A 14,568-nucleotide genomic window follows, 5' to 3' on the forward strand; every position below is an offset into this window, starting at 1 on the left:
TCACGACACACCCGGCAGGCCGGCAACGAACGGACAAGCTCGGGCATACAAACGGGATTAATGTGAGGAAATTGTGAGAAAACTAATGAACCTGGACCACCCCCGTCACGCACCCATTCGACCGAGCGAGCTTGACCAGCATGGCAGCATGGTAGCGATTGAGCAATTCACAGATCATAGCAAGTAACGAACAAGAGCAAGATTATATACGTCACTCTAACCAACAACAACAATAGTGAGTCCGCGATGATGTTTTACTAGTAAAAGGTGTGAACCTCATCTCATCCTCTTCCTCCTTTCCTCCATCCTTCTTTCCCCCCCCCCCCCACCCCCTCAACACTCATAGAGTCAAAACGATCACTTCGGCATTAAAGTTCATATTCCGGGGGGTAAGGGGAAAGACTCATATTAAACTTTCTTCCTCTTTATCCCTTTCCTCTCATCTCCCCATCTCATCTATCTCCATGATAGTTAAGTAGTGGGGTGATTGGGGAAAATGGGTCAAGAGGGAATGTTCGAAGAAATAGATCTTTCCTTCGAGTAATGAAAGATTTAGATAAAGGCTTTGATCAATATTCCTCCCCTTCTCTCTCTTTCTTCCACTCTTCGTAGAATTCCGAGTTATGAGGGGGTTCGTGATTTGTCAAAACCATACAATGGTCAGACGGTCGAACGAATCATCCACTCGGAAAGATCCCGGTTCTGGCCATATCCTATTTCTCATAGATTAAGAAGAAAAAGGAGGAACCCTAGATCTACAATATCTTATATGCACCGTAAACAGTTTTCTCCCCTTTTCAATGGTTCGAAAACGAGGATTGGTGCTTATATCGGATTGAGGGGAGGGTGAGATTCAGGTCGGGAACACAATACTTTGAGAGCCTATTGGCCACTGAGCGGATGAAATTATACAAGAGTGAAAATGCTGATACTCTCATTCAGCACACGGTCGACCGCAACGTCAGATTCAATCATTGCTTTCGATATCCAACAATAGGGGTCGACACATTCGACGTTCACGCACCAGACGGCTTGATCTCGGAAAATGACTTTCTCAGACTGGACATACGTGAGATAACACTAGTAACGCACTATGCGGTCGACATTTATGCATGCAAACAACATGCTGATGATCTCATTCTAACCCTCCAAGGAGATTTGTTCCACCTTCTCTACTCTTCCTCCCCTACTGCATCTTCTTCCTCCCCTTCTGCATCCTCTGAAACAGCTCCATTCAATCCGTTTCTCCCATCACTCCCATTCCTGTCCATATCCATCCCACTCTCATTTTTGTCCATATCCGTCCCGTTCTCAGCTGTAGGAGTGAGGGTAGATCCATCCCCATTGTGATACGGTAAACCTGCTTTTTCGGCAGCACGACGAGCTCGTTCTTCTTTCGAAGGGCGTACTGAACGTCAGTCACGAGTTGATGTGCGATGAAAGGGATCACTCACTCCAATTGCCTTTCCCTACACCTGATTGTCTACCTCGTTAGCAACTGCGCAGAACAAGGTGAAATAAGCATAGAGCAAAGTTGAATGCTGATGAAGTATCTGAGAACGAGTGATTCTGTAGCAGACGAGATTGACTGAGGAGAAGAAATTCCTTTAAGAAATCATGTCTGAAAAGGTGTCTTTCTGCGACAAGGGGACAGTAAGAAATGTGAGTACCAGAGGAAGAAAGTGGTATACGTACACTGGCTTTTTCGGTGGTTTCTCCTTTTTCTCTTTCTCCTCCACTACCTTTTTCTTCACAGGAGGTGGATTCTTCACTATGACTTGTCCCAACATGCCAATTTGAGAATGTTGAACGTCGAACCCTTGGTCATCTACCAAACCGATACCACTCTCGATCCGAGTGGCGAAAAAGGCGTGTAATAATCCGGGAAGCTGAATATGCAGTGTGGTAGTAGAAAGTGGTATGAAGGGCGGTGGAGGAGGAAAATCCGGTTGATGAATCTTTGAGCTGGGGCATTAGTTTATCTGAAATCTTTCACCTATTCTTCCATGTTAGATATGTTGTGATCGCACAGTAGAGAGGTTTGTGAGTCTAGGTGACCGGCTCCTGAAATGACCCTGGAGGACACTTTTGTGATACAAATGCTCAACAGGCACCATTCCAGGAGCAAGAGAGACGTGAATGGGGTTGAGAAGACACAGAAGATGGTAAAACTCACCCAAGACCAGAAGCATCCGCATCTCTCTTTCGCCGACCGTAAAACACCGACGACGGTACGGTAAGACTTTGCATCCCGTATTCTTTATCGATTCCGAGATCTCGTAGACCAAGGAAATCTTCACCTAATTCTTCGGCAAAGTTTCCACTGCTGATCAGTCACGGGTCGAAGATAGAGAGGACACCTACTCTAAGAGCATTTCACCATTGTCTGCAAACATCATATCGTCTTCGATAACGGGTGCGGTGGTCTGACATCAGCAAACGTTACAGCCACTCACCAAATGTCACGTCCCACACTTGAATAGGACAGTCCGGAAGGTAAACGGAAAAGTGCACGCAGCGAGTTCAGGGGTAGAATGGGCATTGAGTGACAGAGAAGAGATTTCCACCACGAGAGGAGATACGCACCACTTCTTTATACGCTTGCCTGAGCTTTCGAGCCATTTCGATGACCTTGACTCGGTCTCGCTCAATGTCATCTTTGATATGAGCCTCCAAATCTGAAGTTTCAATCTGACCATTCTCATGCAAAGCATGAAGTATAATCTCCTATATGATATCAGCATGTTTTTATACAATCGAACGATTTGAATGAAGTGAAAACTAACCTCGGAAGACATCTTCTGTGAAAATCCATCGATTAACAATCGGAATGTCCTTCCGACGTTACTCAAATGATTGATAGCGACTCTGGTGAAAAGATCTAGAGCACCTTCATTCGCTCCTAGACTGTCAGCTTGTTCCGCATACTCGAGCGGGATCCAGCCGACCTTCGAAACCCGCGTGAGCCAGCATCCGCGCGGAGACACTTCTCATGCCCAGAACAGCTTCCTTCTCCCCAACCTCGCCACCAAGCCTTCTTCGCTTTTTCGCTTCGATACGCTCCTCATGCATCTTTTGTTTCCTTTCCAATCTATCCCGACGTCGTTGATTTCTCTCTATGCCATCGTCAAATCTCAGTCGTGGCGGTATGACCCCCTCCAGCTCCATCCTCTGAAATTCGCTAACAGCATTGACAATCTTCCTACTCTCAAATAACTTGTCCACTCTTTGTTGTATCAGATTCTCAAGTTTGACGGATTTACTAGGTACTAGCGATGGAGGTCGATCGGGAGATGTATCCATTCCCATTGGTGTGTTCCGTTTTCGTTTAGATCGGCTTGGTATACATCTGGTCGGGGGAGCTTGAGAAGGAGCCATGAATGGCACAGCGGGTAAGGTAGAGACGTAACATTCATCTCGACCTGCCAATCCCCACCACGAACCCTGGAGTTTGAGATCATCACCTTCCACCGGCGGGTACCAAGAAGGAGCAGGAGTGGTGTTGAGTAATTCCCTCATCTTCCCTTTTTCGAGATAAGATGAGGGACCAGCGGCGGGCTGTTGGACAAGTGAGTGAAAGGGATAACTCATCTGCGGCGTGCGGATGAGCGCGGGCGTAGTGTTGAGGCTGGTCGAGAGGTTGATTCGATATGGCGGCGGCTGATTGTCAATTATTGGTAGTATCGAGAGAGAAGTAGACTTACATTCTGGAAAGACGTTCCGAGGAACGCTCCATTCGTCCTTCGGTCTGGGACACCTCCAACTGACGCATTACTTGTTCCTCTTCCATCTCCACTGTCACCTCGTCCCGGTCCTGATCCATCAGTGTTGTCAGGATGGGAGAGAAATGAGATGGATTCACCGGTGAGATGGACTCCATTGATTGCGCTCTTCGACGGGGCCGCCCCCTCCGATCGAAACGACTGATCTCCTTCACCCCCTCCGTCGTGCTCACCATTGACCTCTTTGGTGACACCAGGTCCATTTAGGATATTTTGTTGAGGAGATGGGGGCACGGCATAAGGAGCCGAGGAGCCTGCGTTTCTCAGAGAGGGCCGACTGGAAGATGGACCGGCAGAGGGCACAGGTAGTACTTGGGCAGATCGGTCGTTCTTGTCGGCAACAAATTGCAACAGATGATCAGTCTTTTGACGCATGAACCTTGCCGCTGCTCTCAAGGGGTGGGACTGACAGTCAGCTATGAGGTCCCGAGCACTTCGATCAGCTTACCTCTGTTGTATTATAGGTTAAACAATTCTCCCATATGAGATCTAGGTCGGTAGCAAAATCTGCCTTGTTCTTGTACTTGTGAGTCTTGATATTGCGCAGGACAGTTGTGAGATCCATTGGACGTTTGATGACTGTGATGAGCAGATATCATCCGAGAGCAAGTGACTTACTTTCATAATAATCCGGAGCATCTCGTTTTGAGACGGGTTTTTGAAAGGCGAAAGATTGTTGCTGCAGAAGTCGTGAGCTGAAGTCTTAAATGTCTAAGTAGCGGTGTAAGAGCGAATGAGGAGAATGCACTCACGGCGCTTTTGAGCTCGTTGACTGCCTTTTCGAGTCCTTCATAGAAAGCATCCGCGCTCTTGGTTTGAGACTATTGGTTTGATGGGCGAGATGAGATGTGATAGGTCAAGAGTTGTGAGTATAGTCGTGAAAGCGTAATGTGAGCAAAGTAAAGCCAGGCGCCAACTGCCCTCTATGAGGGGGGAAAGGGACTCACCTTGCCAGCCTGAACATCCACGAGAAGTTGCTGAAAGTCGGGATCTTGCAAGTCGGGGGCATCGGGTAGGGTACCTAGGTAGTCGATAAGGTACTGTAAGGGCGGATTCGCCCCGTATCAGCCATGTACACTGGATAGAAGAGAGGGGGTATAAGAAACTCACCTTCATTCTGAGCGATATTTCTGAGCTCGATGGGAGGCGATTTGGGGGGCCCTATGTAGATGATGTTGATACCATTGGATAGCCCCGTGTCAGGAGAGTAAGAAATAAACAGTCAAATGAGTGGATGGATGGATTGTGAGGAGAAGTAGGCTTATAAAAGGAGAAGATGAGCTGAAAATGGGACGAGGGACGAGTGGATGAAGTGGGGTAACCAAGACGGAAAAAAAGACGAAAGAAACAAGATAACCACTTTGAATTTTGATCATTCTCTCTTACAACTTCAAACCTCACTTTCATTACTCACACTATCATTTCGGAGGGAAGTGAGCTTTGCTGAGTCTCTCCAGACGTACAAGATCTACCAGACAATATGGGTGATAGTCCATCTTCTTCCCTGTTCGCCCAGATACATCCCGTTGCCCCTTCTCACTCTGCCCCCTCCCGCCATCTGCCTCAACAGGCCTTTGCTTCAATCGAATATCCTGGTCCTGTCTCTCACCCTTCTGCTATTCTCAATCTCGTATCTCAGGATGATATAAACGAATGCTTCAACGCTCCGATCACAGAGGGAAACATTCTAGAAATGAGCTATCGGCCAGGGGACAGATCTTGTGTTCCCGTCAGAGGGAACAAGGTACCCAGTCAAAAGCTTCTATTGAAGATCGTTAAACGGCACAGGAGAAAAGAAGAGGAAGGTCATGTATCGAGGAGAAGGGGTAAGGAGAGGGAAGGTGCTGAGGAAGGTGTTTTTACAGCTGAAATAGTGGGGCCGGTCAATCAGACCGTTCGGTTTAGATGTAAGTCACAGACAATCGTGATATTGGCTTCAGCTCAACCATCAGCTATGGCAGACTGGCATTATACACCCGATCCGAATGGCCGTGTCTCTCAGGTCTACGATATCCTCAGGGATCTTAACTGTAGGTCTAATCGTGCACTTCACCCTCCCGAACTCACTCCGTAGATGATGCCATACTGGATTACAAGATCCCTCCGTTGGATGAGACCTACCTTGAGCTGGTAGAGCCCGCAGGAGGATCCTCATCGTCTATGCCAACTTACCGTTCTTTGTTGGATCTTCAACCCCCTCCGACGTTCAGCGAACGTCGGCTGCCACCAGCTTTTGGGTGAGTTTTCCCTATATAGATCTCGATTTGCTGACGCCCGAAGCTTCAAACAACCTCCTCAAGTCGGTGTCGAGGATTGGGAGGACGAAAAGACCGGTCAGATCAGAAAACGATACGTGAACAAAGCACGTTACGTGGCGCTGGGTACAGAAAGTATAAGTCATGTGCACAAGCCGGAGGAAGTACCTACCGGACCGCCGGCCAAGGTGAAGACTCGAATGGCCAAGTTGGACCTACAAGTCCTCAAGAAATTGAAGGAAGTGAGTCTTCCACATTATATGAAGTATGTTCTGACATACCAGTTGTTCGACGAACGACCGGTCTGGACACGTGCAGCTCTTTTGGCTCAGCTCAATATTGAGGAAACGACCAAGGTAAATCGGTGCGTTGTATACTTTTTACGAGGAGAGTTTATGTTGATTTTTAGGGAAAAGGCATATCTGTCTTCTGTAGCTTATACATTCGGCACTGGACCTTACTGGAAATGCTTAGTGCGTTATGGCTATGATCCGGTAGCCATACCCGAAGCGCGCATGTGAGTTTTGTGAACATTACACATCTTCGGTCCTAATATTCAGGTACCAGAGGATATGGTTTTACGTGTCTCCAGCTCGATCACGGGGAATGCATCGAGACGAGGCAGAAGAAGAGGCAGAAGGACAAGTGGGAGCGCAGACCAAACAAGAATGGGAAGCGGAACAACTGGAGTTGATCGAGCAGGGAAAACGTCCACCCATTGATAGAACGTAAGTGATGTGAAATCCATTCGAGTGGTCATTGATCTTCAGTCGTCCGCACATATTCGACGGTCAAGTACTCAACCGTCATAGACCAGATTATCAGCTATGCGACATTGAAGATCCCTTAATCAGACGATATATCAATAAACAATCAGCTTGGATGGACAAATGTGATGTGAGTTTGCTTGATCGAGGTTCGAGATCACTCGCATGACATATGATGAATGAAGATGGGCAAACTGATAAGTAGCCTAGGGATGGTTGGTACGCCACGCAAACGATGGACATCATCAAAGCTCTCGTCAGGCACAAATTTATCCGAATCCGCAAGACCGGACTTTCGCCCAGTGCTGCCGAATGTGCAGAGATCATTGTCAAGATAGAAACGAGCGGAACGAAAGAACTATAAGCGAATGCATCAAGCATTTACCACAAGAAAACTTAGAAACCGAGTGCCCAGAAACCTGTATCCAATCCAATCCCCTTTCTCTAACTTCTCTTCTTCCTATCCCGTCATCCTAATATTCCGTCATTCGAATCCATCCGGAAGTGGGCGATCGGGAGTCAATGTTCGTAGGAATGGAAGTATTATCGAAGGAAAGTTCACTGACCCGAAGTCGGGGCACGAATAGGAATGGGTCTGAACTCGCGACGAGGAAGAGACTTGGGTGGGGCACGAAAGGGAATGGGTCTGTACTCGCAACGAGCAAGAGGCTGGGTTGGGGCACGAATGGGGATGGGTTTACGAACTCGACAAGGCGTAAACAAGAATGGAACGAGAACTTGGAAAGGTTGTAGACAGGGAGGAAGAACTGGTTCCGAGTATACCGAGACGGCTCGAGTGTTGGATACAGTTACCGAGCGAGTGGGTACAGTCACCGGGCGAGTGGGTACAGTTACCGGGCGAGTGGGTACAGCTACCTGACGAGTAGTCACAGCTAGAGAGGGAGTGGGAACGAAAGGACGAGCCGCGGGGTTGATACCCTTCTTGATGACGGTGACAGTGGCAGGGGTAGGAAGGGGGACTCTGGACTCGGTCTCTACTCCTAGAGCGATCATGTAAAAGGCGTGTTTGTTGAGGGGATCTTTGAGTCTAAACACCGTCCCGCGGGGTAGATCATTCAAGTAACGTGCATTGTTGTTCCAAGGACCAGGTTTTACGGCTTCGTCATAAGTGGGAAGATGCTGGGGAGTTTGTCCTTCTTCAATTTCGTTTGCCGGATTTCCAAAGATAGGCGATAGGATTTCGAAACCATCTTTGTCCAAACCGATGAAGTTATCGCGAGAGGGTCGAAGTTCCAACCACTCGGAAGGGATGGAAGGGAGTTCAGATTCCGATACGATTTGACACCAAGGAAGTATGGCTGGCATATTGTCTGAAGAGGTGTCAGCGAATGTCGAAAGGATTGGGATGGGATGTGGGAAAAGACTCACTATGATTGGAAGGTTGTTCGAGGTTGGTTTAAAAAGTTTAAGAAATGGGGTTTGTTAGACGAAGGCTGTTCGTTGGTTTGTTAGGTAGGTTCAAAGTTCGTATTGAAAGTTGATGGATGGTAGTGTGAGGGATTGCTGAATGGATGAATGATAGGGTTCTGACTTCTAAGGTTAAGAATATATATCTATCAGACTACGCGTGATGGTTGTATCTGTCACTCTCAGACGTGACCTGTGACATGTTGGTAAACTTCCCATTTTGGAGTTATCAATAGGAAAGAAAAAAAAAACCCGTGTTATCGTGACTTTGTTCTTAATCTCGGGAAGGAATGTAATCGTTAAAATACCACAAAGAGCATTCAAGAACGCGGGAACTTTCATCGTAGTATGGGTTTTTCTTTTACTTACTCTTTTCATCCATCGTCGATCGTTTATACGTAAATTTTACATGATCAATTTCGACGCGTGACTTTAGTATTCCCCATTGGGAATGAACATCTTTGGTTACATTCCGTTCTACACGAGTACGAGTACGAGTACGAGTACTTCTCTTACATACTGTACAGTACAGTACAGTGTACACACAGGTCATATGATGGGGATTGAAGAGTTATACCATATGAGTACGAGTACCTACGAGTATTCTAAACAAATCGAATTCCTTTCAACCTTTTACGTCCATGAATATTCTCTATCATCTCATCACCAAATAAACTGATAGCAAATCGGATTGTCATATATTGTAATCTTCTCAATCTTCTCTCACTTTTTTCACTTTCTTCCTTTTGAAAACATCCCTCCATATCTATTCTCAACAAATCTGCGGAACCTGAATCGATCGTTTGTTCTTGAAGTGACGAAATTGACAAACATGAACATTCCCTTGAAGTTGAAAGATAAGATGAATCATAAACTTCTAAAATCCCAACATCATCTTCAGACTTACTGATACCTCTCATCAAAACAACTAAAGTCATACTTAAATCCTTTTCTATCGTCTTACTTTCACTCATCACCAATTCTAATCTCACAATCTTAGCTCGAGAGATATTTCGAGCTATGAGAGATAAGATTTCCCAATCTAATGTCCAAACTCGAACGTTGAGATGATCTATCCGGTTATTTTTTGGACAAAGGGGTGAGAGGAGAAGTGTCATTCTTTGATTTGATTGAGATGATATGTTGGTAGGAATGATAGGCTGATTTGGATTATGAATGTTGTTTTGTCCTACCTCAACAATGGTCTGTTCCTCATTATTGTGTCCTTCCTCGTTTTCATGTTGTGGTGTGGAGACTTGTGATTGAGACGGAGCATTTTCATCGGATCTGATGACTGATGTTGAAGGTTGATCAGTCAAGTGTGAAGCTTGCTCTCGACGATTGAGGTTTACAATAGGATCGTTGACATTTGACGTGGCCGTGGGATTAGAAGAAGGATCAACCAATTGTGAGTGTGTCTCTTGAGATTGAGCTTGAGCAATCTCGTTCGTTGTTGAGGTAATGGAGGATGAAGACGAAGAGATATATGGATTAGGTTGAGAGATACAAACCCTTGTTGGATTCAGACGCCACATGAAAGCTTCAAAACCCCAAAGACCAGGTCGTGTAAGCCAATGATCCGTTCCGTCATTCAACAAACTAGCACCTTCTACAGCTGCAGAAGATATACATAATCGTTGGAGATTAGGAAGGGGACGATCAAGGAAAGTGGAAATAGCCAGACTTGTTCTTGCTATTGATACTTCCAAGTCAGGAGGGGGGATGACGAAACCTATTGTTAATGAACGAGTGTTGTAAAGAGAACGTTGGAGTCTAATGAGGAGATAAGGATGCCAGTGTGAGGTATTCGTTTGGATTTCAATTTGGTCAGGTGAGGTTTGATAATTGACTTTGTCATGTTGGAATACTGGTGGAATAGTGAGATCATGATAATCTTCGGGTTTGGTGTAATCGCGTTGATCTTGGTGGATGGGTTTGTTATCGTCATAATGGACCTCGGTATTAGTAGGATCAGGAGGGGTGTCAAAGTCATCATTTGTTGAAGCCGTTTGATTGAGAACAGGTAGAGACGGTTGACAAAGAGGGATGATAGGTAAAGAAACAGTCACCACGGGAGATGCGAGAGAAGCGGAAAGGTTTTCTTGCCATCTTTTTAAAGCGGATTGACCATCGGGAGTTTTGAGATGATTGATCAACGCTTGGTCATTTATCTCATAACTTTTATTGAGTAGATCAAGGGACTCTGTAAGATAGTCGATAGCAACAGAAGATGATGATGGACAGGTCAGGTTGTAAAGTGCAATACCGAATGTTAAGAGGGGTTGAAAGAGTCGAAGGTGATGTGACAGTAAATACGTGGAGTGACAACTCGATAAGCTTCTTGTGAGACTCGTTGGAGGGAGAGAAGAGTGTAGATATCGTTGGCCACAGCGAGATGGGCAGCTATATCGACGAGAAGTTCCGTGTTGAACGCTGCGGCGGGAGAAGAAGGGGACATGTTGTGAAAGTGAGGAGTGAGGTAGAGAGACGAAGGGATCCAAGGACAGGGGATGGGAATGGAAGTCAAGATGGAAGCGTTGACAGACTAGAGTGGGCCTGAGCTGGTGTCAGTGATGGTGAGATTTGAGGTGAATTCTGAAGAGGTCAAATGAGAGATAATTCAAACAATAAGGGTTTGCAAGGATTTCGAGGAGTGGATGGGTGGGAAAGTCTGTTCATGAGGAAGAAAGGAGGTTCAAATCGAAGATCAAAATTCTTTCAAAGTGACCAAAAGTGGTAATTCTCATCTTCTTAGTCCAACTCCCCCCGCAATCCGCCTGAAAATTCCAACATGTCCAAACCTGAGATGAGCAATCATGGGTCTATCCAATCAGCCGATGTGTGATGTGTCAACTGAGAACAAATCACTCACTTTGACACGCTACACATGGCCCACGACTTTTCAACAAAAATTCAACGTTTCGCAATCGTTGTGCACCATTGACAATCTCGAAAACATAGGTATTAGGTGTAGTTTGTATATATTCCGATAATCGACCAAGAGTAGTATTCAAACGTTCATTATCTTCAATCTCTATTGTCGATTCCGAATCTTGTATCTCCAAAATACTTTCCAAAGGTTTATTCATCACCGCCACTCCTAAATGTAACATATCCGCTTCCCCAATAGTCCTACAAGTCCTAAAAGGGAAGATCACCCTTACTTTCTCGACACATCGAGTTGCCGTTTGAATGATATACGAAACATCATCATCCATTTTCCAAGAGTGAATAGTGAAAGTTTTCAAATGATTAGGTTCGTTCATCAACATAGGAGTGAAATCTAATATCCTTCCATCTATTATACCTTCTTGTGTTGATATAGAACCATCAGGATTGAGAAAAGCTAAATGTGGAGTAGGATCATAATCTTGTGGAGAAGCTTGAGATATACAAATATGTTTCGGACGAAGTCGCCATAAGAATTCTGCTAAATCTGACCAACCGGAAGCGCGTGGACCTACTAAACGAGTTTTTTGTCCATTTGTATAAAGTGGAATACTTTGTAATGCTTTTTGAGTTATCTCCATTCGATCAAGATTTGGGAAAAGTGGTACGAAAAAGGTCGTTATAGACCATTGAGACCATTTGAATGGTAAGATTAAATCATTTGGAATATTTAGGAATTCTAGGGTTATGGATTTTATATGAGAGAAAGAACGTAAAATACGTCGATAACGTGAATCTACCCATTCAAGAGGGAAGTCTGTTTCTAACGGGTTGGTTATTACGGGGATTTGAGATGATGTGTATCCTGGGGTTCCGGTTGATGGTCTGGATGATAATAATCGAGTGAGTCGTTCGACGTCCGGTTCAAGAGAAGGGTCAAAGGGTTCGAATAATGGTGAACCTAGAAAAGTGATTGATTCGGTAGGTGGAAGAGTATATGAAGAGAATAGAATTGGAAGATATTGAATGACAGGTTTAAACATTTTAATGAATTTTTCAGGTTTATCGAAATGAACATTATCGTAAAATAATCGAGTTGTAACTTTATATCCTTCTTTGGAAACTCTTTGAAGGGAGAGAAGGGTAGAAATATCTTTATCAGCATTGAGAGATAGAGCGAGGTTGATGATTAATTGAACAGGAAAAGAAGGTCGAGTAGGATCGAAAGATGTGGAATGATGAGATGTTGTAGATGGAATCATTTCGAGTTGGTCCGAGGAGAGGTCGTTATGAGCCGTTGAGTGGGATTCTGGTAAAATGCGACGTTTCTTGGGAATGGGAGTTGAAGACATCAAGATTGTGGTGGGAGGACCGTTGTGACATTCCGTGGGTCAGTGGATTTTAGGCGGTCAGTACTCGTACTGATACAGTGGACACGTAAGCGGAGGATAAGCAAGTCAGGGTCAGGGAACAAGAAGGACAGGGATCTATTGATTGTGTGGCTTATGGTGGAGAAACATGGAGCCCCAGACCCAGAGAGTCACATCATTGATGGAAGATTGACTTTTGACAGAAAAGAAGGTGACAATCTAATCCGGTAAATCAAGTCTAACTTTCTACCTGACCCCCTTCCCGTATAAATACTCGTAATCACTCATGATACATACTCAAATGAGATTACATACAGTACTTTCAACTCTCATGAGTGTTTGTCGGACTTAAGCACCGTCGGAGAAAAACAAACCCGATTATTAGTCCCTCTAAGGTACGCCGTGCGTCTCTCCCAAAAGTCATTGATCCATTGAAATTTGATACATGACACAATCATACTCCTATGTCATTTTAGTCATAGACTCATAAAGTCAATCCGAACTCCGAGGGCTTATTCGGTTTGAATATTCGGTACGAGTGTACCTATAACGAGTTGCTCCGTATCTGTTTGATTCTTCAAACCTACGACTACTGACACTCTAACAACTCGAGATTGATATTTACAGGTCTTGCTTGAAATCATCATCAACTTCAAACATCTTAAACGAGTCTTCCCGAATTTCTAACCATTATGAGATTTGTCTCTTTTGTCTTTCTTAGCATCTTCATCACCTTATCAACCGTTTCTGCGTCTTCAACTTCAGAAATTACCGACTTGACGACCAAATCATTGACCAACTCTGAACGGTTCAAAAGGGGATTACCACCCAATGTCCCTATGAGAAGATATAATGCGACTACTACGAGAAGTGAGTTCCGAGTTTCGTCTGAAGTACCTTTCTTTCATTCTTTCTTTCTTCCTTTAATAGACATTCCTTGAAGGTATCAAATAAAGATGTGTTTTTTAGATGATGAGGGAAGTTACGTGCTGTAGAATGGAGTAGGGGATCAAGGGTAATGAATGGAATTGATGATTGATACCTCAGACCATCTTGCAAGAAGATCAGCACAAACCACTCCGGTGTATTTACGAGCTACTCCATTAGCACCGCCCATAAGTAACCGTAGGACAGTAAAGGTATCAGAAATGGAGAGGGATGATACTCCGGTGACTGGGATAAGTTGGGTTCAATTCGATTCTTCGATATATAGATTTATTTTGGTACGTCTTCTCAACAAGTTCACTCCACATGCCCATAGTTCTATCATACATACTTGATATCAGACGTTTGTTTCTCTTTCTTTCACCGTTGATGAATATCGAGAAAGCCCGATCGCGGTTGAAGGCAAGGGAAAAATGGAACAATCATACTTGACCAGTAATGTGGCAGATCTGATACGATAGACATCCGATGAAGCTCTAGCATGTCCATTTCAGATATATACATACCGATGGGACCAACCAACAAGTTACTTTCTTCCCTGAGGACGGGACGACTTCTTACATCTGTGCGGCTACCGCTTCTAGTACTTATGGATCTATGGATACTTCTCCTTTCACGTGAGTCATACGAACGCGATATTTCACCGTCGAAAATCTTCGTTAGCTTCAATGTCTTCCAATCTTGTTGTCTCACTCACACGGGTAGATGAAAGTCGCAGATGAAAGTAGGACTTCCATCCGTTGTTGATCTAGACCATCGAGGTTGATTTGGGATTGGCCGCTGAAGAAAGGAAGACATATATATGAAGGTGACATAAATGGGGTGATTAGATATCGATAGTGCGTGTCAGCTAATTTCAGTGCCGTCGTATTCGGTGCATGCGGTTCTCAAACTCTCGACGAGGCCTACGGAGCATATCAACAAGTTCCCATTTGGACGACACCTGCCACCTTCCCTGCATCCGCCGGTATCACATACCACAACGCCGATCATGGCGATACGTTGAACCCTTCCTTTTGGATCTTCAGCAATGGTTTCGCCAACTATTAACTCGGGGCTGCGATATCGTACACCGATTACGACTTGCCATTTGGAAATACGGGGTACCAACGGATGGCTCTTCAGTGGGTGA

At 44.9% G+C, this 14,568-nt stretch overlaps 5 protein-coding genes across 5 annotated transcripts; 2 read left to right on the forward strand and 3 right to left on the reverse strand.

Moving 5' to 3' along the window:
- Positions 1-1,172: 1,172 nt before the first annotated feature.
- On the reverse strand, positions 1,173-4,898 carry TREMEDRAFT_62279 (uncharacterized protein; the record flags this gene model as incomplete). The annotated part of the gene is made up of 15 exons (XM_007004590.1): positions 1,173-1,408; positions 1,455-1,483; positions 1,696-1,965; positions 2,177-2,323; positions 2,365-2,426; positions 2,587-2,727; positions 2,787-2,902; positions 2,949-3,660; positions 3,705-3,814; positions 3,956-4,187; positions 4,231-4,361; positions 4,401-4,461; positions 4,535-4,603; positions 4,730-4,822; positions 4,893-4,898. 15 exons carry the CDS (start codon positions 4,896-4,898, stop codon positions 1,173-1,175), a joined length of 2,415 nt encoding a protein of 804 aa, XP_007004652.1.
- A 364-nt stretch (positions 4,899-5,262) lies between these two features.
- TREMEDRAFT_68676 (uncharacterized protein) lies at positions 5,263-7,168 on the forward strand (the record flags this gene model as incomplete). Its single annotated transcript, XM_007004725.1, has 9 exons — positions 5,263-5,689; positions 5,735-5,812; positions 5,857-6,019; positions 6,063-6,279; positions 6,322-6,401; positions 6,447-6,554; positions 6,598-6,765; positions 6,808-6,934; positions 7,010-7,168. The coding sequence occupies 9 exons, from the start codon at positions 5,263-5,265 to the stop codon at positions 7,166-7,168; spliced, it is 1,527 nt and encodes a 508-aa protein (XP_007004787.1).
- A 194-nt stretch (positions 7,169-7,362) lies between these two features.
- TREMEDRAFT_62281 (uncharacterized protein) lies at positions 7,363-8,130 on the reverse strand (the record flags this gene model as incomplete). Its single annotated transcript, XM_007004591.1, has 1 exon — positions 7,363-8,130. One exon carries the CDS (start codon positions 8,128-8,130, stop codon positions 7,363-7,365), a length of 768 nt encoding a protein of 255 aa, XP_007004653.1.
- A 707-nt stretch (positions 8,131-8,837) lies between these two features.
- Positions 8,838-12,473, reverse strand: TREMEDRAFT_62282 (uncharacterized protein; the record flags this gene model as incomplete). Its single annotated transcript, XM_007004592.1, has 3 exons — positions 8,838-9,022; positions 9,140-10,435; positions 11,105-12,473. 3 exons carry the CDS (start codon positions 12,471-12,473, stop codon positions 8,838-8,840), a joined length of 2,850 nt encoding a protein of 949 aa, XP_007004654.1.
- Positions 12,474-13,183: 710 nt separating this feature from the next.
- Positions 13,184-14,486, forward strand: TREMEDRAFT_62283 (uncharacterized protein; the record flags this gene model as incomplete). Its single annotated transcript, XM_007004593.1, has 4 exons — positions 13,184-13,361; positions 13,539-13,714; positions 13,917-14,053; positions 14,297-14,486. The coding sequence occupies 4 exons, from the start codon at positions 13,184-13,186 to the stop codon at positions 14,484-14,486; spliced, it is 681 nt and encodes a 226-aa protein (XP_007004655.1).
- Positions 14,487-14,568: the final 82 nt, after the last annotated feature.

This window comes from Tremella mesenterica (assembly GCF_000271645.1).
Source record: "Tremella mesenterica DSM 1558 unplaced genomic scaffold TREMEscaffold_5, whole genome shotgun sequence".
In the NCBI taxonomy this organism is placed as follows: Eukaryota; Fungi; Basidiomycota; class Tremellomycetes; order Tremellales; family Tremellaceae; genus Tremella; species Tremella mesenterica.